General features: G+C 36.1%; 1 protein-coding gene and 1 pseudogene across 1 annotated transcript in view; both read right to left on the minus strand.

Moving 5' to 3' along the window:
• The window catches only part of CPLANE1 (ciliogenesis and planar polarity effector complex subunit 1), a 134,071-nt gene that overhangs the window by 107,603 nt on the left and 2,375 nt on the right, over positions 1 to 24,093 (minus strand). The window contains exons 2-16 of the mRNA XM_067030886.1: positions 19,886 to 20,012; positions 18,720 to 18,855; positions 18,481 to 18,600; positions 17,851 to 18,083; positions 15,714 to 15,820; positions 14,114 to 14,270; positions 13,364 to 13,467; positions 12,033 to 12,215; positions 9,378 to 9,627; positions 9,056 to 9,211; positions 8,113 to 8,882; positions 7,366 to 7,574; positions 7,087 to 7,167; positions 3,348 to 3,512; positions 100 to 273 (exon numbers count right to left, since the gene is read on the minus strand). Of these exons, the coding sequence (XP_066886987.1) occupies positions 100 to 273; positions 3,348 to 3,512; positions 7,087 to 7,167; positions 7,366 to 7,574; positions 8,113 to 8,882; positions 9,056 to 9,211; positions 9,378 to 9,627; positions 12,033 to 12,215; positions 13,364 to 13,467; positions 14,114 to 14,270; positions 15,714 to 15,820; positions 17,851 to 18,083; positions 18,481 to 18,600; positions 18,720 to 18,855; positions 19,886 to 19,966 (2,926 nt within the window). The 5' untranslated portion in view covers positions 19,967 to 20,012. The remainder of the gene's footprint in view (positions 1 to 99; positions 274 to 3,347; positions 3,513 to 7,086; positions 7,168 to 7,365; positions 7,575 to 8,112; positions 8,883 to 9,055; positions 9,212 to 9,377; positions 9,628 to 12,032; positions 12,216 to 13,363; positions 13,468 to 14,113; positions 14,271 to 15,713; positions 15,821 to 17,850; positions 18,084 to 18,480; positions 18,601 to 18,719; positions 18,856 to 19,885; positions 20,013 to 24,093) is intronic.
• Positions 22,011 to 22,552, minus strand: LOC131754532 (large ribosomal subunit protein uL22-like; annotated as a pseudogene).

Raw genomic sequence — 24,093 nt, forward strand, 5'->3', positions numbered from 1 at the left:
CTGAGCTAGAACAGTTTTATTTCCATAGACTAATGATCACCATATAATACGATTTTAAATATTACGTGCAAAAACAAGGTGAGAAAATTATTTGTTTACCTGTTTTAATATGAAGGGGAGGAAGAACATTCACATTGTGAGGTGGCAAAATGCAAAGCAGCTGATTGGTGAAATAGGCAGCCATGAAGCGAGCCATGGACTGGATAACCCTCACCGCCGCTTCAGGATGAACATTTCCAGTCACTCCAAACTCACAATGAGACTTCTCAGGAACTGAAGGACACCAAATGACCAAAGGAGATTCTGATCAAACTATCAAAAGTAGTAATATTTAAGTTCCCAACATTATTCAAGAAGAAAATTATAATTACAACTTTTTTCTGAGATGAACACCCATGGCCTACACAAGTTAATTTATAATAGCTAACTACACTTCTTGAAGACAATAAAACAAAAATAATTAGCTCATAATTATGAGCACATACACTTAGGAACTCTTTTAACCTCAAGCTACTAGTTTTATCTAAAAACATGGAAGGATCTATACAAACAATCCAGCCATAATGGACTTGCAAGTTTAGCATTTCATTATTTATTTTCCCTTCTTTCTTCCCTTTCTAATTTTCTTTCTTTAATGAAAGGAGGCAGGGTTTACTAAAAAGATAATCTGAAAAGCACCAGAGCAGTGATTCTTCATGCTTTTTTCTGTACCGTTAGGTCTGGATATTATGACATACTTCCATTAGTAAGAGTAAGTCCTTACCATAAGATTCTTCTGGGAGGTATGGACAAAAGGAACACGTGTAGTGGAGGGAGAAGGCAGGGGAGGGAGAGAGTTACATCACTATTTCTAGGGTGATTCTGATATAAACTAGTAGGAGCAAACATGTGTCATCCCTATTTGAAAATCAAAACTCAGTAATATAAATTAGCATTCAAATATATGAAAATAAACAGTTAAAACTATTAAACACAAATACTAAGTTAACATTAATTTTTATAAAATGTATGGCCCCAACAATGACAAAGTATCTTTCTTTCTCAGAAGTCACTTGGGGGAATTCCCTGGTGGGCCAATGGTTAGGACTCCGTGCTTCCACTGCAGGGGTCCCGGGTTTGATCCCTGGTTGTGAGAACTAAGATCCCACAAGCCATGTGGCACAGCCCAAAAAAAAAAAAGAAAAAAAAAGAAAAGAAGTCACTTGGTAGGTATTCACAATAATATTAAGTTCTATATGTGTATGGCCATTTCTATCTTGTCACTTCTTCGAAGCTTGTGCCTGGTTTCCTCTGGACTTAACCCCATGCCCCTTTTCCCTTTGCTGATTTTGCTTTGTATCCTTTCATTGTAATGAATCGTGGGTGTGAGTACAACTATATACTAGGTCCTGTGAGTCCTCCCTGTGAATCCCTGAACTTGGGGGTAGTCTTGGGAACTCCTGACCCAAGGGATATGATTAATATATGATTAATATACTCTAAACAACTGTCATTAAAAATTAAAACAAATACATTACAATAGGTTCAAGTTATCTTGAAATTTATCATCATGTTATGACAATACTACTAAAAAAAAAAAAAGAATATCAGTCAGTTAAAAAGTCACACATAAAAGTCTTCCACTCATACACAGCTACCAGTCCTTCTTTTGGAGGGCAATTTGACACCAGGCATCAGAAGTCTTAAAACCACGGATTCTCTTTGATCCTGTAACCTCATTTCTCAAAATTTAACCTAGAGATATTATTAGTAATGTTCATAAAAACTTATGTACACTAAAGCATTATTTAAAATATCAATAGTAAGTAGGTGGCACCAATCTAAAATGTGCAATAATGAGGAAAAGGCTTAAGAGGTTTTTAAAAAGAATACTATTTACATTGGAAAATATTCATCATAATATTAAGTTTAAAAGATTACAAAACAGAATATACATATATAAATGTATATAGACAAAAAAATGGTAGAATTAAGTGATTTTATTTTCTTCTTTAAACCTTTGCATATTTCAAAATTGTCAAAAATGAACTTGTATTACTTCTGTAATGAACACAAAAATTTAAAAAGACAAATATCACCAGAAGTAAGAAATCTATAAACAGTGGCTGCATATGACATCACTTATATGTGGAATCTAAAACGATGATACAAATGAACTTATTTACAAAACAGAAACAGACTCACAGACATCGAAAACAAATTTATGGTTACCAAAGGGGAAAAGTGGGGGGGGAGGGATAAATTAGGAGGTTGGGATTAACGGATACACACTACTATATAAAAACTAGATAATCAAGAAGGACCTACTGTATAGCACAGGGAGCTCTACTCAGTATTCTGTAATAACCTACATGGGAAAAGAATCTGAAAAAAAATGGATATACGTATAACTGAACCACTTTGCTGTACACCTGAAACTAACAACATTGTAAATCAGCTATACCCCAGTATAAAATAAAAATTAAATTTAAAAAAATGCAGAGAAAATATGAATACCAGAATAAAAATGTCATGGTATTCTACCAACTATCTCACCTCAAAACAACAACAACAACAACAACAACAAAAAACAGTGGCTGAAGCCAAAGAAACTAACACTGTTCTGACAAACTAGTGAAAATCAAAGAAAGGGTTTTATGTAAGAGATGGGCCCCACTTCTCAAACTATTTTTAGAAACCTTTGTAAACTAACTTCTTTTGATCACTATTTTCCATCAGTAAAATGTTCTAAACCAATAAATAATCAGTTATTAGAAAAAAACAAAACAAACAAAATTCCATTAGAGTCATGAACTCCATTTAGAAAGTTCTGATATATTGAGCCTTTCTGACACATTCATATGCATAGTATACATCTAATGGTTTACGACCGTATAAACATTATAACTATATTATGTGTTCATTCATATATATCTTTTACTCTGGTTACTGCTTAATTTAAATACACCTCTTTTAAAAAGGACAATCCAAATATTCTGCAGCCTATTAAGCAATTTTAAAGACTCAGAATACCTCAGAAAGTGATTTTCATCACTTTACTAAACAACCTTAAGCAACCATTAAAGAAAATACAAACATATCAAGGAAAAGTACTTGGGTACCTGCTATTATGTCTAACAAATAGGGCTGTGATACAACAATTGTATCAGTTCAGCAGGCAATTACTGCTAAGCCTAGAGACCCAAAGATTAAAAACAAACAAAAACATGATCCTTGCTGAGAAGATGACAGTCCAAAATTTACCACAATAGGGCAGAGCAACCAACTTTTATGTATAAGCAATTTCATATCTACACTTATAAATACAAATTACTAACATTAAACATACTGATTTTTGAAAAGCATACCTGAACAATCTTCATTTTCTTTTACAGGTAGGTGGGACCATAACAGTATTTCTCTTACTAGCTGATCACATAATCCTTGAGCATCATTTAAATTATAGTTATAGAGGTGGCAGTACAAAAGGGAAAGATAATAGCGTATCTGAAGAAAACATATCCTTCTTCCTCCTTAAACAGGGAAGAATTACACTTACGTTAAAAACATGTTAGCTAGGTAATGTTCTTGATCTGGGTGCTAGGTAGACAGGAATGTTCAGTTTATAAAAATTCATCAAGCTGTACATTCATGTTATGTGAACTTTTCTGTACCTGTTTTATACTTTAATAAAAAACAGGTAAGCAATAGTTTGTTCTTTTTCATTTTAAGTTCTGAACAATTTTATTTTCTTTGATTAGGCCCTAGGATGACTAAGAATTTATCCAAAGAGAGGTGCACATCCTCCTCATCTCGGTACTAAGGTCCACTAACGACATCTATCTCAAGTACACATGGTATGAAACAGAAGGGAACATGCTAAAAATAAAAATTTTTTTAAAACCACACAAGAAATCATACAAATATCAAACAGACAGTCAAAGAGACTTTCCAAAGGAGAAGAAACACTATCCAATAAGATAGGAGCCCCTGACCACTGAAGGGTGCTTAGGACTGAGACTGCTGGCTGCCTACTCCTTATCTATTCTTTCTGAGTAAAAGAATTCTAATTTTATTTGAGGTTACAATGCACACAGATCACAATTTCTTGCTAGATGTGGCCATGTGAAAATATGACAAGTTCTGAACCAAGAGATAATATTGTATAGAACTGCTAGAAAAGCTGCTTAAAGAGAGGTAACTCAGCTAGGAGGTACACCCTTTCTTGCCCTTCCTGCCTTCTTCCTTTCTGTTAACTAGATTATGTACATGATGCCTGGGACTTCAGCATTCATCTTAACTCATGTAATGGCCTTAACCTTTTTTTTTTTTTTTTTTTTTTTTTTTTTTGCGGTACGCGGGCCTCTCCCGTTGCGAGGCACAGGCTCCGTACACACAGCCTCAGCGGCCATGGCTCACGGGCCCAGCCGCTCCGCGGCATGTGGGATCTTCCCGGACCGGGGCACGAACCCGTGTCCCCTGCATTGGCAGGCGGATTCTCAACCACTGAGCCACCAGGGAAGCCCATGTAATGGCCTTAAGACTGGAAGCAACGCACTAAGGACAACAGTGTAGCAGATCTACAGGAGGATGAGTCCTTGATGAGACCACAGAAACACCCAATCAGCCCCAGACTATCAACTTCTGGACTCCTTTCCTAAGAAAGAGAAATAAACTTTTTTCTTGTTGAAGCCAGTTATTTTCAGTCTTCATTACAAGAAACCATACCAAATAGATACAGTTGGAAATGAAATTAAATGAAAAGGTCTACAATGAGACTCATTACGAAAACTTTTCTTCATGAGAACTTATCACCTTGAATGCCACTCTTCTTCATCCAGTTGGACAATCCCCAAATCTGAGAACTACATTAGACTTCTTTCTCTACTCAAGTCCAATTGATCAAACCTCTTAAATATCTGACAAATGTGATTTCTGTCCTCCAGTACTCTTGACGTTGCTTTGGTTCAGGACCCCTCAACTAACTGTCTTGCTTCTAGGTAAAACCTACATCTCTACACCACATTCCTACAAATGGTCCTCCATAATGTACTAAAGTGACCTTTCCAAATGGCCTATATTTATTTGAAAAGTTCTCTTTCTTACATAAAGTACCTTAACTGACCCCACTGTCTTCAGGATAAAATCTTAATCCCATGGCACTGCAGAATATCTTCCTTTATCATCTGTTCTCTACCTCTCACTTTAGCACTCACCACCCTATCCTCAATATTACACATTTCAAATAATCTGGTCCTATTAAAACTACCTGAAGTTTACCAAACTGCCATGGTTTCTCATGCCTTTTTGCTTTAGGAATGTTATATCCTTTGTTAAACCATTCCCACTCCTTCAATTGGACAATTTTCACTCAATTTTAAATGTCAGCTCCTCCAGGTTTTCCCCAGACTGATGTTTGCACTCCAGCTCAGACTGTGTGCTCTCCCAGCACCTACCATAAAACATAATTAAAAATATGCTAGTTGTTTATGTGATCTCTCCTCCAGATTGTGGACAACTTTAGGGTAAACTTGTTTACTTCAGTTATTCCTATTGCCTAATACACATAGGAGGCCCTCAATAAATACCGGTTAAGTAGATAAATTAATGAAACATACAAAGCCACATCAATCAGAAAATAAATTTAATAACTGGCCAAACCTGACCAGGTAGTAGTTGCAGTCAAGGATAGCTCCAAGGTCACTAGCTGAGAACCTCTGTCATCTCACTCATACCCTCAGCCCTATATCATAAAAGCTATCACCAGTTTCTAGAATCCGCACCCCTAGATTCTCATCAAAAATTCCATGTAGGGCTTCCCTGGTGGCGCAGTGGTTGAGAGTCCGCCTGCCGATGCAGGGGATACGGGTTCGTGCCCCGGTCCGGGAAGATCCCACATGCCGCGGAGCGGCTAGGCCCGTGAGCCATGGCCGCTGAGCCTGCGCGTCCGGAGCCTGTGCTCCGCAACGGGAGAGGCCACAACAGTGAGAGGCCCGCGTACCGCAAAAAAAAAAAAAACAAACAAAAACCTCCATGTAGGAGACCTTCCCTGTTGGTCCAGTGGTTAAGAAACCGCCTTCCAATGCAGCGGACACAGGTTCAATCCCTGGTCGGGGAACTAAGATCCCACATGGGCAGCTAAGCCTGCACACCGCAACTTCTGAGTCTGCGAAATGCAACTACTGAGCACCTGCGCTCCAGAGCCTGAGTGCCACAACTAGAGAGAAGCCCGTGTGCTGCAATGAAGATCCTGCATGCCAAAACCAAAACCCAATGCAGCCAAATAAATATTTTAAAAAAAAAACTCCATGTAGCCCATCTTAAGTCTAACTCACAGGAAATTCTTTTTTAAAAAATTTTTTAATCTTATTTTATTTTTGGCTGCGTTGGGTCTTGGTTGCTGTGCGAAGGCTTTCTCTAGTAGCAGTGAGCGGGGGCTGCTCTTCATTGCAGTACATGGGCTTCTCTTTGTTGCAGAGAACGGGCTCTAGGGGTGCAGGCTTCCGTAGTTGTAGCACTCAGGCTTGGTAGTTGTGGCACACGGGTCCAGTTGCCCCATGGCATGTGGGATCTTCCCAGACCAGGGCTCGAACCTGTGTCCCCTGCATTGGCAGGCAGATTCTTAACCACTGCACTACCAGGGAGGTCCCACAGGAAATTCTTAAAGTTGAATTACTTAACGGCAGAGAGCCTTAGCTCCATGTTTCTATAAGTCTGTAATAAGGTGACAAATTATCTGACCCATAGTTTCTCGTTTAGATACTTGCAGTCCACTAAATGACAAAATATATTTTTTTAAAATTTGGGATTAAGTCTCATTTTTTTCCCTATCAACAATCAATCACAGGTTCCATCACTAACCAAAGAAAGGACAGAGGAGCCTTATCTATGGATAAAAGAAAAAATTCTTGGTTCTACAATTTCCAAGACTAAGAATAATTTTAAATAACTATTTCTGACAGTAAAAGTACCTACAATATGTATTCTACTTGAGCATTAAGAAATTGTGAGCACTCAGAAATCTGAAATAATTTTTAAGCTCAATAGCATGCTAAAATATGCTCCTACCAATATTATGGCAAATATTATTCTTTAACACTCCCCTACCTTTCTCTTGGGTTTCTTGAAGAGCTTTCTTCCATAGTTGAACAGACTTTTCATATGATCCTAATAGGAAACACTCTTCCCCTACAAAGTTTTTAACCAAAAATTAGTGCTGGTTAATTAAGTTACTTTATAAACATGTACTTATTTTAAAATTTAGTGGATACAGCTCCGCCAGAAATTGTTTTGAAAAGCAAATAATTGCAACCAATTAATAAAGTCAAAGTCCAACTAACTATATCACTTATTCCTGGAGTTAGAAATTGTTTATAAGATACTGACCATTGATAGATTTAAGTTCTAAGGTCTGGTTCAAGAGAACTCCAGCAGTCTGCAATTTAGCCTGTATATGACATAACAGGGACTTGACAGTAGATGCTTCATGTGTCATCTTTTCAGTTAACTGTATGTCATCTTCAGGAACTCTTTGACTTAATTGTGATTGATACCATAAAGTTTTTCTGTACAATACTCTCCAGAGAACCATCAATCTGCACACAAAATTAGGTAATCATAAAAATCAAATTTCAGACTAGGGATAAGAATGAGTATAGCCTCCTCATTAGCCTTTTTTTTCCTGCAAGTATTCTTCACTGAGGTAATAACATGTATACAAACTGATCAGATTTAAATATAGCACAAAGTCCACTGATCAAAAAATGCATATTTTTAAAACTTTCATAAATGCTTTATGTACCTGTGGTCATTTTTCTATAGTGCTTATCTAAACCAAAATCCTTCAACAGTATCATGGATGCCCAAGACTAATAAAATACATGTGTTGAATAATATTTGGCATAAATCCTATAACATAAAATCTGTAATGCTGAGTGCTAATGGGTACAAGGTTTCTTTTGAGGGTGATAAAAATATTCTGGAATTTGTGCTAATAGTTCTACAAGCCTGTGACTATACTAAAGATCACTGAATTGTACACTTTAAAATGGAGAATTTTACAGTGTGGGAATTATATCTCTATTTTGAAAAAACTATAAAGCTGATGGTCTCCTAATATTAAAGTCATTATACCTGTGTCCTGGCTGTTGAACAAAATTTAATACTTGAGGACGAATCTTGAAAGATGAATTCCAAGACCAGTTTTTCCAAGCACCACTATCTTGAAACATTTGAAAAATGGGTACCACCAATGAGTCTTGCTTTGCTGTTCTACTTCCATCAGTTGACGCTGAAATAACTTCTGGTTGAAGACTGTATACGCCATTTAAATGATCAGCTACCATTCTGAGTAAATGAAAACAGGCTAAAAGCTTCTTTGAGAATAACTGATTCTGTTGTTGCTGTGTCAGCAAAAGCTTTATAGTATTTGAGGTCAGCTTTACCAAATGTCCTACATCTTGTCTGTATCTCATATCCCAGTACTGGATTGATAAACACTGATGAAAAAGTTGAAAGATACAAAGTACCCATGCATTATGTCTTGGGCTCTTGCTTAAAAAAAGATCAAGTTTGGGGAAAGGACATTTTATAAATTGAAGAATGTACAAAAAATGAGTGATACAAACTACTGTGTAATTTAACATTAATTTTTTTTCTGTCACATTTTTTGAAATTCCTATAGTCCATGCTGCAAGGAGATTTTTCTGGACAGAATGCAGTTCTGTAACAGTTTTATCTGTCTCCTCAGTATTATCTTTTGCATGTATGGTATCAAACATAGAAGCAAATTCCAATCTTCCTTCCTTGGCACTACTAAACAACAGATCATTCTCTTGGTTCCAAAAAGAAAATAAGTTGTCTGGAAAATGTTCGCCTTCATTAGTTTCTTCGGCTTCAAAATCCTAAAACATGAGTGAAAAAAATAATACTTAATATCATTTGATTCCTTACAAGTAGAATCACTTGAGTGCTCTCAAATTTCTCTCCCCTTTAACAAAAGAAAAAGAAAATATGTTTCTTGGAATAAAGTCAATACATAACTGTTCAAAGTAAATAAAACATTGTTACTAAGTACCTGCAAATCTGCTGTTTTTTCATTTAACTTCATTGTTTCTTCTGCCTGCAAGAATCTGGGAACAGTAGAATCAGCTAAATTTTCATTTCCGTGGTGTTTTAACAAGCTAGATCTTAGGGAATCCAGTGATTGCAAGTTCAGCCTCTGGCCTTTTGGCTATAGAAGAAAAAAGATTTCCAGAGCAAAATTTTATAGATAATTGTACTACAAACAATTAAAACATCTATAGATAACTGTATACAATCCAAGGCTGTCAGTACAGTTTTAAATTTGAAAGGACTAAGCAGTCAACTTTTACTAATGGTACCAAAAAGCACTATACCTTAGACAATATCACACTTCGGTATGTTTTCTCAAGCCTCTGTGTTGAATCAAGTAGAAGGGATCTCATGAGCACTGATGGAGACAGATTATCAAGAAATCGAAGGGTTGTGACCATGTATCCATCAGAAATAATGAGGTAGGGTAACCGTGAATGTGCTTTTATAGAAAATCTCTGTCTCATAGGGTCACTATCAGAAGCTGATGAATCTACAGAATTATCTGAATCTTGAAGCATAAACTGCTGTGGTCTAGCAAACAAACACCAAAATTCAAGAATTAGTAAGAGAAAAATCTTAAAGGAAACAATTACGCTATTCCAAAGAAAAAACAAAACAATTAAAAGTTCCAGAATGATGAAAAAGCAAATTAAATGCAAAAATATTAAATGTGCATATATCTGTGAGGAAAACATAAGTGATTAAATAATACATAGGTTTATGTGTTTTTTTAAAATTTCCCCAGCATTGTAGAATTGTAGAACTTACTCTGTCTTGTTTTTAATCTAGTTTTTTTTTTTTTTTTTTTTTTTTTTTTTATTTTTTTTTATTTTTGCGGTACGCGGGCCCCTCACCGCCGCAGCCCCTCCCGTTGCGGAGCACAGGCTCCGGACGCGCAAGCTCGGCGGCCATGGCTCACGGGCCCAGCCACTCCGCGGCATGTGGGATCTTCCCGGACCGGGGCACGAACCCGCGTCCACTGCATCGGTAGGCGGACTCTCAACCACTGCGCCACCAGGGAAGCCCTTTAATCTAGTTTTATACAACCTTTTTCAGAAAATAATTGAGGCAGTTCATTTTTACTATTAAAGAGTTAGTTACCTTTCCTTCTTACTATCTATTTAAATTTACTTATAAGAATATAATTAGGAGCTATGAGTATATTTGTTATTAAGGAGGAGAAAGAAAAGAAACAGAGGACATTTGGAGAGGATGGTGATAAGTATAATTTTATCAGCTTAAGATTAAATATGACTGAGTTTCCACATAAGTGTAGTTATTTATTGTTATGTTGGTGTACCTGATCCTGATTACTTAATGTCACTGATTATTAACTTTGGAGCTTTATAAATATAAAGAGAATAACAAAAATATAATTTTTTTTCTGGTTAAGAAACTAATCAAATATAGATTTTATTAGCCAAATGATCCACAATAGAAGATTGGTTTCAGAATGTACATGCTGCGAAATTTATAAAACCATTAAAAAGTGACTCCACGGGGCTTCCCTGGTGGCGCAGTGGTTCAGAGTCCACCTGCCGATGCAGGGGACACGGGTTCGTGCCCCGGTCCGGGAAGATCCCACAAGCTGCAGAGCAGCTAGTCCCATGAGCCATGGCTGCTGAGCCTGCGCGTCCAGAGCCTGTGCTCCGCAACGGGAGAGGCCACAACAGTGAGAGGCCCACATACCGCAAAAAAACAAAACAAAACAAAGAAGCAAAATAGTAAACAACATATGTCATATAATTTATTTTGCTTTAAAAAAGAAACTAATATTGTTATAAATGTTATATAAAATTTTTAAATTTAGAAGACAACATTAAAATGTTAATAATTGTTATCTCTGAGGAATAGGATTACAAGTCTCACTTTCTACATTATTTAGTTTTGTAACATTTGATTTTTAAGTTTTTTTAAAACAATGAATATGTATTACTTTTGTAATCAAAAAAAGCAATCCATTTTGAAAGGCCCTAAATACTAATTTTAAAGGAAAATGTGGTGAAATTTAAGTCAATTATGAATCAGACCATAAGAAATAAGGAAAAACTTTCACTGCATGAAGTGACAAGTTTTTCCATTAGAATTTTCTATTGCTAAAAATTAAGCAAAACTTTTTGCTAAATATAACCAAGGACACATCCCTCCTCAGTTTCTTTTCTATACAGCAAAGGGAATGGATTAGTTTCAAAGACCTTTTCCAATGCTTTTGATTTGTAAATCAGTGTCTATATGTGTCTAGCCATATATTAGTATCAACATCAATAATAGCAAATATTTACTGAGCACTTATTTTATGCCAGAACTGTGTTAAAGCAATTTATAATTATTTATTATCTTACTTCATTCCCTCAACTCTAAGAGACAATTACTGTCATCTTCATTTCACAGTAAAAGAAACAGAGTCTTAAGAATAACTTACCCAAAGTCACACAACTAATAAGTAGAAGAACCGAGGTTTGAATCTTGTTCTGACTCCAAAGCCAAAATGCTTCATGATCTCACAATTAAAAATTAAAATATGGCTAAATTCTAAAGTCTACTACCCATTTCCAATAACTTTTCTCCTTTTTCCCTCTGGGAGAAAAGGAGATACATATGCCAAGTTAATTTTTATCTAAGTGCTCTGCTTTTGAAACAATAAAAGATATATCACACTTCTCTTAATTTTTATATCAAAGAAGTTACTTTTTTTAGTGCTACTGAATATTTAAATAACATATACTTACATAGTCACAATGTCAAATTTTCACCAGGATTAAGCCACAAAAAGAAACAGAAGAAAACTATAAATAAAAAGCGGATATTGAGATGACAGACTCAAAGAAAGAATAAGACAATCTGAAAGATGAAATTATATTAAAAAGATACACAGTAAAGTAACACCAAAAGAGAAAAACTTCTGTAAATAAACTAAAACAATTCAAATGTCTCACCTATATGTTATTAGTGGGTGAAGAGGAATAAATTCTGCTGGCCCAAATTCTATAGAGCAACCAAACGTAATTAACGTTAGCAATTCACCTTGGCAGGTCAATAAAACCAGGGAGCCACGTTTTAACACACAAGCCAGAAAAAGACTATCATGAGTCCAGCTGATATCACCTACCCAGTAGGACCTAGAAAAAGCAAAACAATATGTTTAGAAAGGACTCTCTACAATGTCTTTGACAATTTACAATGGCCAAGAAGGGGTAAGATGCTTCAAAAAATAAGGTCAAAAGAATGAATAGTAGGCAAATGTCATATACATTTCATGTATTTTACTTTCCAGAAAAAAAAGTAAGAAAAAAGGAGTTTGCTCATAGACATCTACTCCATACAACATACAAATTAGAAATTTACTTAGATTCATAAGCAAATCATAAGATGAAAATAAGACATAACAAAGTAAAGTTTTTGTCTTACATTATAATTAGAACAACTTCTAATCCTAGTGGTGTCCAAAACTAAGATCTACTGGTAGATTTGAAGGTCAATACCACACCTGTCTTCTCTGCAGCCTGCCAGAGCTCCACTCAGTAGCCGACTCCCTCTTCCCAAAGCCATCTTTACTACTCCTTAACTATCTGATAATATTAATGTTTCTTTCATGGAGACAAAAAAAGTAGCTCCTCCTCATGTGAATGATGGACACCCTAAGTCAAAGAGACCACTGAACTGAGACCAGTAATACTTCTAGAAAGGAAATTTTGGGGAGAGAAAGAAAATAAAAAGGCAAAGCTGGATGAACCTGAAAACTCTGGAAATTCAGAGAGCAGCAGAGAAAACAATTCAGAATAGGAAACTAGGAGGATCCAAGAGGAAATCTTCCTACTCTATTATCCTTCATAGGTCCATGTGCCATCCAAAATCACCACTTACGGTACTATCCACCCGTATGCAGAGAATGCTAACTTTGTTAAAAAGCTAGAAACACCTCAGCCTGAGTATATAATGGTCTGCCCAACCCAGGTTTTTTCATTTCAGCCTCTCTAACTTAGCCCAGTATTTCTCTACCCAGTCATAATTCCACTCCTACCAAGATAACATAAAGAAAGAAAAGAGAAAAGAAAATGTGTTTATGTATCTTCCACCCTTCCTTAAAGTATTTAAGCCTTTCCTTATACACAGCAATTTTTAGAATCTATCAAGCACAAATGCTGAAAGTTGCATCATCTATCTAAACATCTATTTAGACACCTACTGAATTATCAGTGCCTTAAACTTATTAAACTATTAAAAAAGAAAATAAAAATACTATTTAGAAATACAAAAGAACCCTTACCTGATAAGTGTAGCTGGAACCACAGGATTCTTATTACTACATCCTTTAAGGCTACCACAGACTGTAACAAAATTCAGTGTGTTTATAAATAATACCTGAGTTGCCTAGAAAGAAAAAAAAAATTAAAAAACCATTAAAATTATTTTACTTATAATTCTGAAGACCTAGAGATCTACTAGATCAATGAACTACCTAGTCTTTGCAAACTGGCAAGATAATACTGACCACCTATAACTTTTCTCTCTTTTATACTACATTTTAAGAATATCAGTTACCACTTTGCCCTTCTTTCTTCCTTTTCCATTATCCTCTTTTCACCACTGAAGGCCAAATTCTGAAAATTGCGGCAGATAATGTAAATAACTTTACCAATTTACTATGTTGAGGAAGATCAAAAAACACCAATTTAAAGAATATAGGGCTTCCCTGGTGGCTCAGTGGTTGAGAGTCCGCCTGCCGATGCAGGGGACATGGGTTCGTGCCCCAGTCTGGGAAGATCCCACATGCCACAGAGAGGCTAGGCCTGTGAGCCATGGCCACTGAGCCTGTGCATCCAGAGCCTGTGCTCCGAAACGGGAGAAGGCACAGCAGTGAGAGGCCCGCATACAGAAAAAAAAAAAAAAAAAAAAAAAAAAAAAAGAATATAAAGTAATATTAAGGAAAAAAACTATACTCGGGAGAAAAGAAATCTCAAAACTGAACTAAACTCTCTTTTACAGGTTACTTCCAAGACAGATTACATTTACTGACCTTTGGGTCTTTCTGATTAAGAGTTACTGCCAGGGTAATACCGTCTCTTGAAAATGCAGAAATTAGAGCTCCTCTTGACTTTACTGATTCACATTTAGGAATCAGACTGCACAGAAGGTAATCTTGGTGTGCCCACTGAACATGGTATCTCAATGATCTAAGTAGTGAAATAATTGAAAACAGAAAGTATAGTAACTTTTAAATTAATATATACTTCATTACAAAAACTTACAAGGGTCCAACTAAATTCATACATGTGCACATATATTTGGGGTCTCATAGCAACTGTTCACAAGTTTCATCCAGGGCACAAAAGAGCAATTGCTAGTTAAACAAGGTCCACATCAGAGTTTTGCTAATAATGGCATGTTCTGTAGCCAGCCCCAAACACATCTGCACCCACTAAAGGTTTAGATACACATATTTCTACATTATTACGAAAATTTTTACAGGTATTAAATAGATGAGAAGAGGGGATTTTTAGGATAGTGGCAATGTTCTATATTTGATATGAGGATGGTTACAGGCATATGTATATTTATCAAAGTCCACCTAGTTGTACATTTAAGATTTGTTCATTTTACTTTATATAAATTACACCCAAATAAAATACTGCTAGCATAAAAAATAAAGAAAATAAACAGAAAAAAACCCAAAAAATCTCACTATTTTACTAAATCTAAGTCATTATATGCTTTTAATGCATTCTATTTCATTGGGCTTTTTAAAATAAATAAAATTACTTTTAATTGAAAAAATACTTGAGCATTTAAAAGGTACAGTAGTAAATTCAAGTTATTTCCTTTTCAAAATTCAACTGAATTGGAACTTCCCTGGTGGCACAGTGGTTAAGAATCCATCTGCCAATGCAGGGGACATGGGCTCAAGCCCTGGTCTGGGAAGATCCCACGTGCCATGGAGCAACTAAGTGTGTGCGCCACAACTACTGAGCCTGCACTCTAGAGCCTGTGAGCCACAACTACTGAAGTCCACACACCTAGAGCCCATGCTCCACAACAAGACAAGTGACTGCAATGAGAAACCCGTGCACCGCAATGAAGAGTAGCCCCTGCTTGCTGCAACTAGAGAAAGCCTGTGTGCAGCAACAAAGACCCAACACAGCCAAAGATAAATAAATTAATTTATTTTAAAAAATTCAATTGAATTACTTTTCAAAGGAGTTATTTTTATAGTCTTAAGACAAGTAAGACCATAATCTGTCTGCCTTACCTTTTATGTGTTCTTGATTCCAAGAAGGGAAACAAAATAAAAACAAGAAAAACTTTCTATAATAGACATTCAAAATGAAAAGTAAAGAAACAGAACAATACTTACAGGAAGAAAGAATTTGTAAAGCCTCAGAAGTTGATATTCACATTTCACTTACTAATCTTATTACATATTTATGGGCCAAAAGATAACAATGTTTTAAAAGGGATAGAGGGACCTCCCTGGTGGTCCAGTGGTTAAGACTCCATGCTTCCAATGCAGGGGGCACAGGTTCAATCCCTGATAGGGGAACATGCTGCATGGAGCAGCCACCCCCCACCCAAAAAAAAAAGCAGATAGAAAACAAGGAAGAAGGAAACATTTACCTCACCTTATAGATGTAAATACATTTTCATGCCACCGAATTGCTAGAAATGTTAACTTCAGGCATTCCCCAGAATAGAAGGTAAATGAACACAAGCAGCAGTCTCCAAATAACTGTAGATAAATTTAATATACTTTAGTATATAATTAATCTGAAAATAAATCAAGAGGACCTAGAGATTGTCATACTGAGTGAAGTAAGACAAAGAAAGAGAAATATCGTATGATATAGCTTATATGTGGAATCAGAAAAAAAAAAGAAAATGATACAAATGAACTTATTTACAAAACTGAAACAGACTCACAGACTTAGAGAACAAATTTATGGTTACCAGGGAGGGGGGTAAGGGTGGGGAAGAGGAATAGTTCGGAGGTTTGGAATTCACATGTACACACTGGTATGTTTAAAATAAATAACAGGGCTTCCCTGGTGGCACAGTGGTTGAGAGTCCGCCTGCCGATGCAGGGGACGTGGGTTCGTGCCCCGGTCCGGGAAGATCCCACATGCCCCGGAGCAGCTGGGCCCGTGAGCCATGACCGCTGAGCCTGCGCGTCTGGAGCCTGTGCTCCGCAACGGGAGGGGCCACAACAGTGAGAGGCCCGCGTACCACAAAAAAAATAATAATAATAAAATAAAAAAATAAAATAAATAACAAACAAGGAAAAAAAAATAAACTAATTAAACTATAAATAAAATAAACTAATCCCTGAAAGAACAGCAAAAAAAAACCCCAAACAACAAAAAAACCCCACATATTTCTCATCATAAATAAAATAAATGAAACGTATCAAGAGTCTGCTCATATTTTTATTCTTAACATGTAGCTTAACATTAAGCTAAAGACTAAGTAATTAATTTCTGAGGCACAGGCATATCTCAAATGGGAAATCAAGGTGCAGTTTACTCTCTTAAGAAAACACTGCCTTTACTCTGGCTATAACTGGAAATATTCTAATATATTTATTTTTTTCTTCTTTTACAGTTACATATTATTTATTTATTTTTAATTAATTTATTTGGCTGTGTTGGGCCTTAGTTGTGGCATGCGGATCTTCGTTGCAGCATGCGGGCTTTTCTCTAGTTGTGGCTCGTGGACTCTAGAGAGCACAGGCTCAGTAATTGTGGCTCTCGGACTTAGCTACCCTGCAGCATGTGGGACCAGGGATTGAACCCATGTCCCCTGCATTGGAAGGCGGATTCTTAGCCACTGGACCACCAGGAAGTCCCTATAGTTACATATTATTTAAATTAGGGCACTACCCATGGGAGTGGAGGAAAACAACAAAAGTTCAAAATGCAATTTCTAACAATAGTAGATTGGGTAATAAAATGTTGGTCCATACATACAAAGAGTACCATGCTGCTATTCTGAATGCTTTTAGTTAATGAACGTGTTATTTCCTGGGAATTAAATGGCTTACTTAATATCACTAATTCTAGCATTTTTTTAAATGCTTCCAACAAATATTTATTTATTTATTTATTTATTTATTTATTTATTTATTTATTTATTTATTTTTGGAGTATAGTTTCCTTACACTGCTGTGTCAGTTTCTGCTGTAGAGCAAAGTGAAACAGTCATATATATACATATATGCCCTCTTTTTTGGATTTATGTCACAATAGAGCACCAAGTAGAGTTCCCTGTGCTACATAATAGGTTCTCATTAGTTATCATTTTATATTTAGAAGTGTATATATGTCAATCCCAATCTCCCAATTCATCCCACCACCCCCTTCCTCTTTGGTATCCATACGTTTGTTCTCTACATCTGTGTCTGTATTTTTGCTTTGTAAATAAGATCATCTATACCATTTTTCAAGATTCCACATATATGCGTTAATATACGATATTTGTTTTTCTCTTTATTACAAAACTAGTTATATTCTAAGTCTAGGGAAAAGTATAACTAGGAAGCTCTAAGTTCAAACCATTTTTAATAAACATCTTTTAAAATGTGACCAAGAAATATAAAAATACCTTTTCCGTGATAATTTCACCATTACTATGACAATTAATGATGCCTGGAGATATACAGCTATTCCATTACACACTCTGCTCAACAGCTTCCCAGATGATATCTGTTCTTAGAGTCTGAGATCTCCACCACTTCTATAATACCCTGTCTGATTTGGATTTTACCTCATTTTTTATAAAAACAGCATGCACTACAGCTTCTTTATCTTCAGTGGAAGGCAAATGAACTGCTTCTTCAGGTATGATCTGGGACCATTGGCCCACCAATGAAGGGCTTTTAGAAGATAAGATACTCTTGAATTCCAAATGTTCCCAAAGGAATATGCATCCAGAAGGAGTTATAAGCAGAACTCTTTTCCCATTGCCAGATACATACAAGTACAGTCTCAAAGAGCTTGCTAGAAAACAACAAAAAAAAGTAATTACACCTCTGAAGTCTGAATTCCTACAAAAAAGTACAAATTTTATCTATTCTGACAATAAGGAACCTAAATGATGTTTCCATTCAGAATGTAAAACTAAGGCACTAGTAATAAACTAAAAGTACAAATTATAATAACATTTATCATGTACTCATATGTGATATTAGGAACCCACTGTTATCACAGATATGTTAGGCATGCCAGATTTTTCTTCTTCAAGATGAACTTAATTGTCACAAATAAACACCAAAAAAATACTTACACATATAAGGAAAAATATATATATATACAGATATATATATTTACACAGAGATATATTTCTTTTCCCCTATATATCAAGTTAAACCAATTTAAACAAATAAAAAACTCCCACCTACTGCAGCTTTAATCATTTCTTTAGGCTTTTCAGTTGCTTGTATAGTTTTCAAACAATCTTGATCTTTGTTCCAGAGGAAAAGCTCCCCTGTAGCAAGTACCCCAGCCAGCCAGGCATCTGCTTCCAAAAAGGAAACGCAATACTTATAATCTAACATTTCCCTTAATATTACTCCCAAAATAATTTTTTTTAAATGCAGTTAATCTAGCCTTTTGAAAATATCAGTACTACTTAACCATTACTGGACGTTGTTAAGACTGTAACATCCTTCAACAAAGGCTGAAGACTGGGAATTTTCTTCTTTGTCCTTCCTGATAGCAAATTAATTTCATTTATGAATTTATCATCCAAAAGAAAAACAGCTTCATTTTCCTAAGAGAAGAAACATGTGAGAGACTTAAGAGATGCCAGAAGTTAATTCAGCCTCTGACTTAAGTAAGTTATCCCAGAAAAGAAAACAAAGTGACATTTAAGAAAGATTGTATATTGGTACTACACATCATAAAATGAACAATAAGGTTGATTATGTAACCTGAAGATTTTTCATTCTATCTTAAAGTACCTCTTACTAGAATTACCAGGTAGGATGACCTAATAGTTGCACTGAGATTTCTTTGGAGTTTAAAATTATAGGAGTGTCTTCCAATTCTGCTAGCCCAAACTGAGTTACCTGCTGTTATCTCATCAATCTGAACAGTAGTATGGGTAAATTTTAAATTATTTACTTAGATTAAAATAGACATGGCTTCTCATTTCTGAAGCAGTGTCATGCTGCTCCGAGACTTCAGTTTTAGAAAACATCAAGAAAATAATCTGAGCTTAGTGGAAACCTTCCATTTGGGACACCACGCTGCTTCATCACCTGTGTGGGCATTCCAAGATTCACCAGGACATGAAACTCACCAAACATGTGCCTTTGCTCAAAGAGACCCTGTAGCTGTTAGTTTGCAGAGTGAAAGCCATGCTCATCCGCAACGATTGCAGAGAGGTCTTCTGGCTGTGCAATCTCAAAAACCAGGACTTGCAGGGTGAAGAAATTATGTCCCAGCATTCCCAGGAGAGCACAGCAGATGAGAGTGAGGATGATACATCATCCCAGGTCTCCAAGAGCAAAGCAACAGAGGACTGTGAAGAAGATTAAGCAAGTTTATGGAGAAAAGGAGCAAGAGCGTGATGAGAGTGGTGGCAACTCTGATTAGACCACAGAAAGACTGATGCTCCCTCGCCATCTCTGCCAGCCTGTTACCACACAAATACACAAAACCCTGTTCAGTGGGCAGGTGATCCTTCTACAGATGATATTGTATTTATTGAAGGCCACAGAACATTCTTTGATCTTACAGGCAAAGCACACAGTTAACACATATTAGAATTGATATTGTATGATTAAAGAAAAACCTACCTGTCCCAACCAGGAGACTCGTGGCCAGGGTTTTTTCTGCTTGATACTTGTTGAAGTCAAAACTTCTAATCTTATCTCCATGCTTGCTGAGATATCAATGACCAATTAAGTCAAAAGTCACAAGATGCTGTAAAAATCAAAATAAACAAAAAAATGATAATAGCCCATAATACTTACTGAGGATCTTAATTTAGAATTTTCATAAAGTTTTAGTAGATTACTTTTTCATCACCTCAAGTTAAAACTCTTTTTAAGGTAAGATGCTGACAATTTATTCAGTATCTCATCTTGAATAGTCAGACAAAATGTATTTGCTTTTCGACAAGTTATTTCTCAGACTATGAAGATAAACATGAACTAGGAGAACATCTTGACAATACAGTTTCTATGTGATTTGATTTTCTCAGTGTGGCAGATTGTAGTTTCCAAAGATGGCCACAAAAATACCTCCCATCCCATATGCTCTTCTTACACTTATGACTTTACTACTCCTCTCATTGAGAGCTCTGGTCTATGCCTCATCCCTTGAATTTGGGTGGTTTCTGACTACTTTGACCAAGAGTAAAATGGAAGTGATGCTATGCACTTCCCAAGGCTAGCTCATATACGGCAATACAACTTTTACCTTACTCTATGGAATAATCAATCACTCTTGAAGCCTTCAATCACCACATAAACAGTCAAACTGCCCTAAGTCACAGAGCTGTAAGAAAGTCCAAACTAGCTGACGTAAAAATGAAGCCCTGAGATAATATGAAGTAAAGGTGCCCAGCAAGTCCCCATGCTGGTTGTGGCGATAGTTGTGGAAGAGGCCACGAACAGTTTGTCAGAGCCCTATTTGGGTGAGGGAAGCATAATCTTGGGTGAATGGTCCATTCTTGAGTGAATCTTGGGAGGATGTTCACACGGTGGAAGAGCCTGGCACAGTGTATTGGAGCCAGGCACAGTGAGGACACAGAAGCCATAATGAAGGGGATCCCATAGACCAAACTGAGGACAATTTGAGCATCAAAACAATTACATTAATGGATTTAAAATCCATGGAATAGGGACTTCCCTGGTGGTCCAGAAGGTAAGACTCCATGCTCCCAATGCAGGGGGCCCAGTTTCAGTCCCTGGTCAGGGAACTAGATCCCGCATGCATGCCACAACTTAAGAGTTCACATGCCACAACTAAAGATTCCTCATGCCACAACTAAGACCTGGTGCAGCCAAAATAATAAATAAATATTTTAAAATAATAAATAAAAAATAAAATCCATGGAATAAAATAGGAAACCATGAATCCATATAATTATAAATAAGTAAATAAATTGAACATTTGATGAAAATGGTATATTTACATTGTTTCAAAATATCTCCCTATAAAATACTCATTAATTACAAAAGAGAAAAAGTAACTTTACAATGAAGAAACCAGGCAGATTCCATTTTGTCTAGTAATCAAAATGAAAATTATCAGAATGGGACAAATGGAAATCACGTGCCACCTAATACTTAAAATGAGAAAAACATCTCTGTGACATATGTACAAAGGAACACAACCCGAATCTAATCACAAGGAAATATCAGGCAAACCCAAACCGAGGGACATTTTACAAAATAACTGATCTGTAACCTTCAAAAGTTTCAAGTTTATGAAAGTTTTAAAAAGATTGAGGAACTGGTTCCAAACAGGAAACTTGACAACTAAATGCAGTCAGTAATTCTAAATTTTATCCTTTCACTATGAAGGACAATATGGGAGAACTGGAAAAAACTGAATAGGAAGAAAAACTGAGGATTAGATGGTTGTAATAGATGAATGTTAATTTTCTGATTTTGATGGTTGTCTTGCAGTTATGTAGGCAAATGTCCTTGTCTGTACAAAGTAGATACTAAAATATTCAGGGATAAGAGAACATCAGCTGTCACTCTCAAATGGTTCATGAAAAAGTTCTTTGTACTCTATTTGCAATTTTCTTGTAAGTTTGTGACTGTTCCAAATTGAGTCTTTTTAAAATTTTTAATATTGTGAAATCTTGAACAATGATGGCATTTGGTCATTGACCTGGATTGTATTTAATCACAGCCTTATTCCTTTTTTTTTTTTTTAATTTTATTTACATTTATTTTTGTATGGCATTTATTGCCAGGCCGTAAGTTTTTGTTTCTTCAGTTTCTTCTGTGATATCTTTTTCTTCTGTACAACCTCCTTTTCTGGTTTAGGAACAATCTGTTCTTTTTCAGTAAGGATCTTCTCAATGTGGCAGGAAGAGCACATGTATGGGTTGATCCGACTATGAGCTCTGTAAATCCTGTGCCACATCTTGGGGGCTTTGTTCACCTGGATGTGCTCAGTGACCAGAGAATCTACATCTAAGCCCTTAAGTTCAGCATTTTTGAGCATCTGCAGTAAAAACTCAACACTCTTTTTGGGTCACCGACCCTGCCTCCAGCCCCACTGTTTGGCCTGGGCACACCTACCAACTCCACCACTGTAACAACAGAATGGCACACATTGCTTCTTTAAAGTAACATCCTTCAGACGCTTGGTGGGTTTTCGGATATGCATACCCTTAACGTCCTAGGCAGTTTCCTGAGTGTGTTAAAGTGAACACCAAGATTTGAACCTCTTGATTTGCATGATTTTGTGGGGTTTTCTGGGTCAAGTGAATAGCGAACCATTTTTAGAGGTCACTTCAGACCACTTATGGTCTTATTCTTTATTTTTTTAAAAAATTCTATCTTCCAGGGCTTCCCTGGTGGCACAGTGGTTGAGAGTCCGCCTGCCGATGCAGGGGATACGGGTTTGTGCCCTCGTCCGAGAAGATCCCACATGCTGCAGAGCAGCTAGTCCCGTGAGCCATGGCCACTGAGCCTGCGTGTCCGGAGCCTGTGCTCCGCAACGGGACAGGCCACAAGAGTGAGAGGCCCGCGTACCGCAAAAAAAAAAAAAAAAAAATTCTACCTTCCTAATTCTATTTAGTTTATGAAATCCAAAAAAACTGAATTTATTTGGTATTATTAATGCCATATTTAATAATAGCTGAATTTTTACAAATAAAATAAGCTTTAAATGAAAGACTATTCAAATACTGCACAGAATGACCTATTAAGATGCTAACCATCCTCATATTTTATACTGTAACGTTATGTTTTTCAATTCCTCAGAACCGTAATATTCCAGATGACTACTTCCTTAGACACTTTATTTTTAAATAAATAAATAATTTCAAATATTTATTTTTAAATTTTTAAATATAAATATTAAAATTATAAATAAAATAAATTCTTTTAAAAGCGCTAACCAAATGCAAGAAGAATAATGGCATTCGAAAAGCATCATTTGCAGCTCCCAATGAAATAACACATCTAGTCAATAGTATCAGTGGCTGCTAAAACTATTAGGTGAAAGTAGATGAGGAACTCTATAACAAGTGGACTGACATGCCCTAAACCCACTAATGAATCTTTTTTTTTTAACATCTTTATTGGAGTATAATTGTTTTACAATGGTGTGTTAGTTTCTACTTTATAACAAAGTGAATCAGCTATACATATACATATATCCCCATATCTCCTCTATCTTGTGTCTCCCTCCCACCCTCCCTATCCCATCCTTCTAGGTGGTCACAAAGCACCAAGTTGATCTCCCTGTATTATGCAGCTGCCACTAATCAATCTTAAAATTACTAACAGTGAGACATTATATTCCCCGTGATATGATGCTTTGTAGACAGGAAGTACACACAACCATCTATGAAATATTCTTACAAAGATAGAAAATTAAAAACTGAACCTGAATCTGTGTCTGAATCAAACTACCAGTTGACAAGAAATAAAGAGAATGAAGGAACATATTGAACACACCAGGAGAATAAAATCAACCAAATTCAGAATGTAAGAAACTCTATAGGATAAATGATGTATACGTATGTGTATGGAGAAAAGGATATACATATATATACACACATACACACACATACATATATATATATATATAAAGAGAGAGGCTCAGTGGCTGTGGTACAAGGGCTTAGTTGCTCTGCGACATGTGGGATCTTCCCAGACCAGGAATCGAACCTGTGTCCCTTGCATTGGCAGGCGGATTCTTAACCACTGTGCCATCCGGGAAGTCCTCTGTATAGTTTTGACTTTTGGAATTATGTTAATTAAAACAAGAATGGGGGGAACTAAAACTTAATACAAAGAGAAATAAATAAATA

The sequence above is a fragment of the Kogia breviceps genome, chromosome 4 (genome assembly GCF_026419965.1).
Source record: "Kogia breviceps isolate mKogBre1 chromosome 4, mKogBre1 haplotype 1, whole genome shotgun sequence".
In the NCBI taxonomy this organism is placed as follows: Eukaryota; Metazoa; Chordata; class Mammalia; order Artiodactyla; family Physeteridae; genus Kogia; species Kogia breviceps.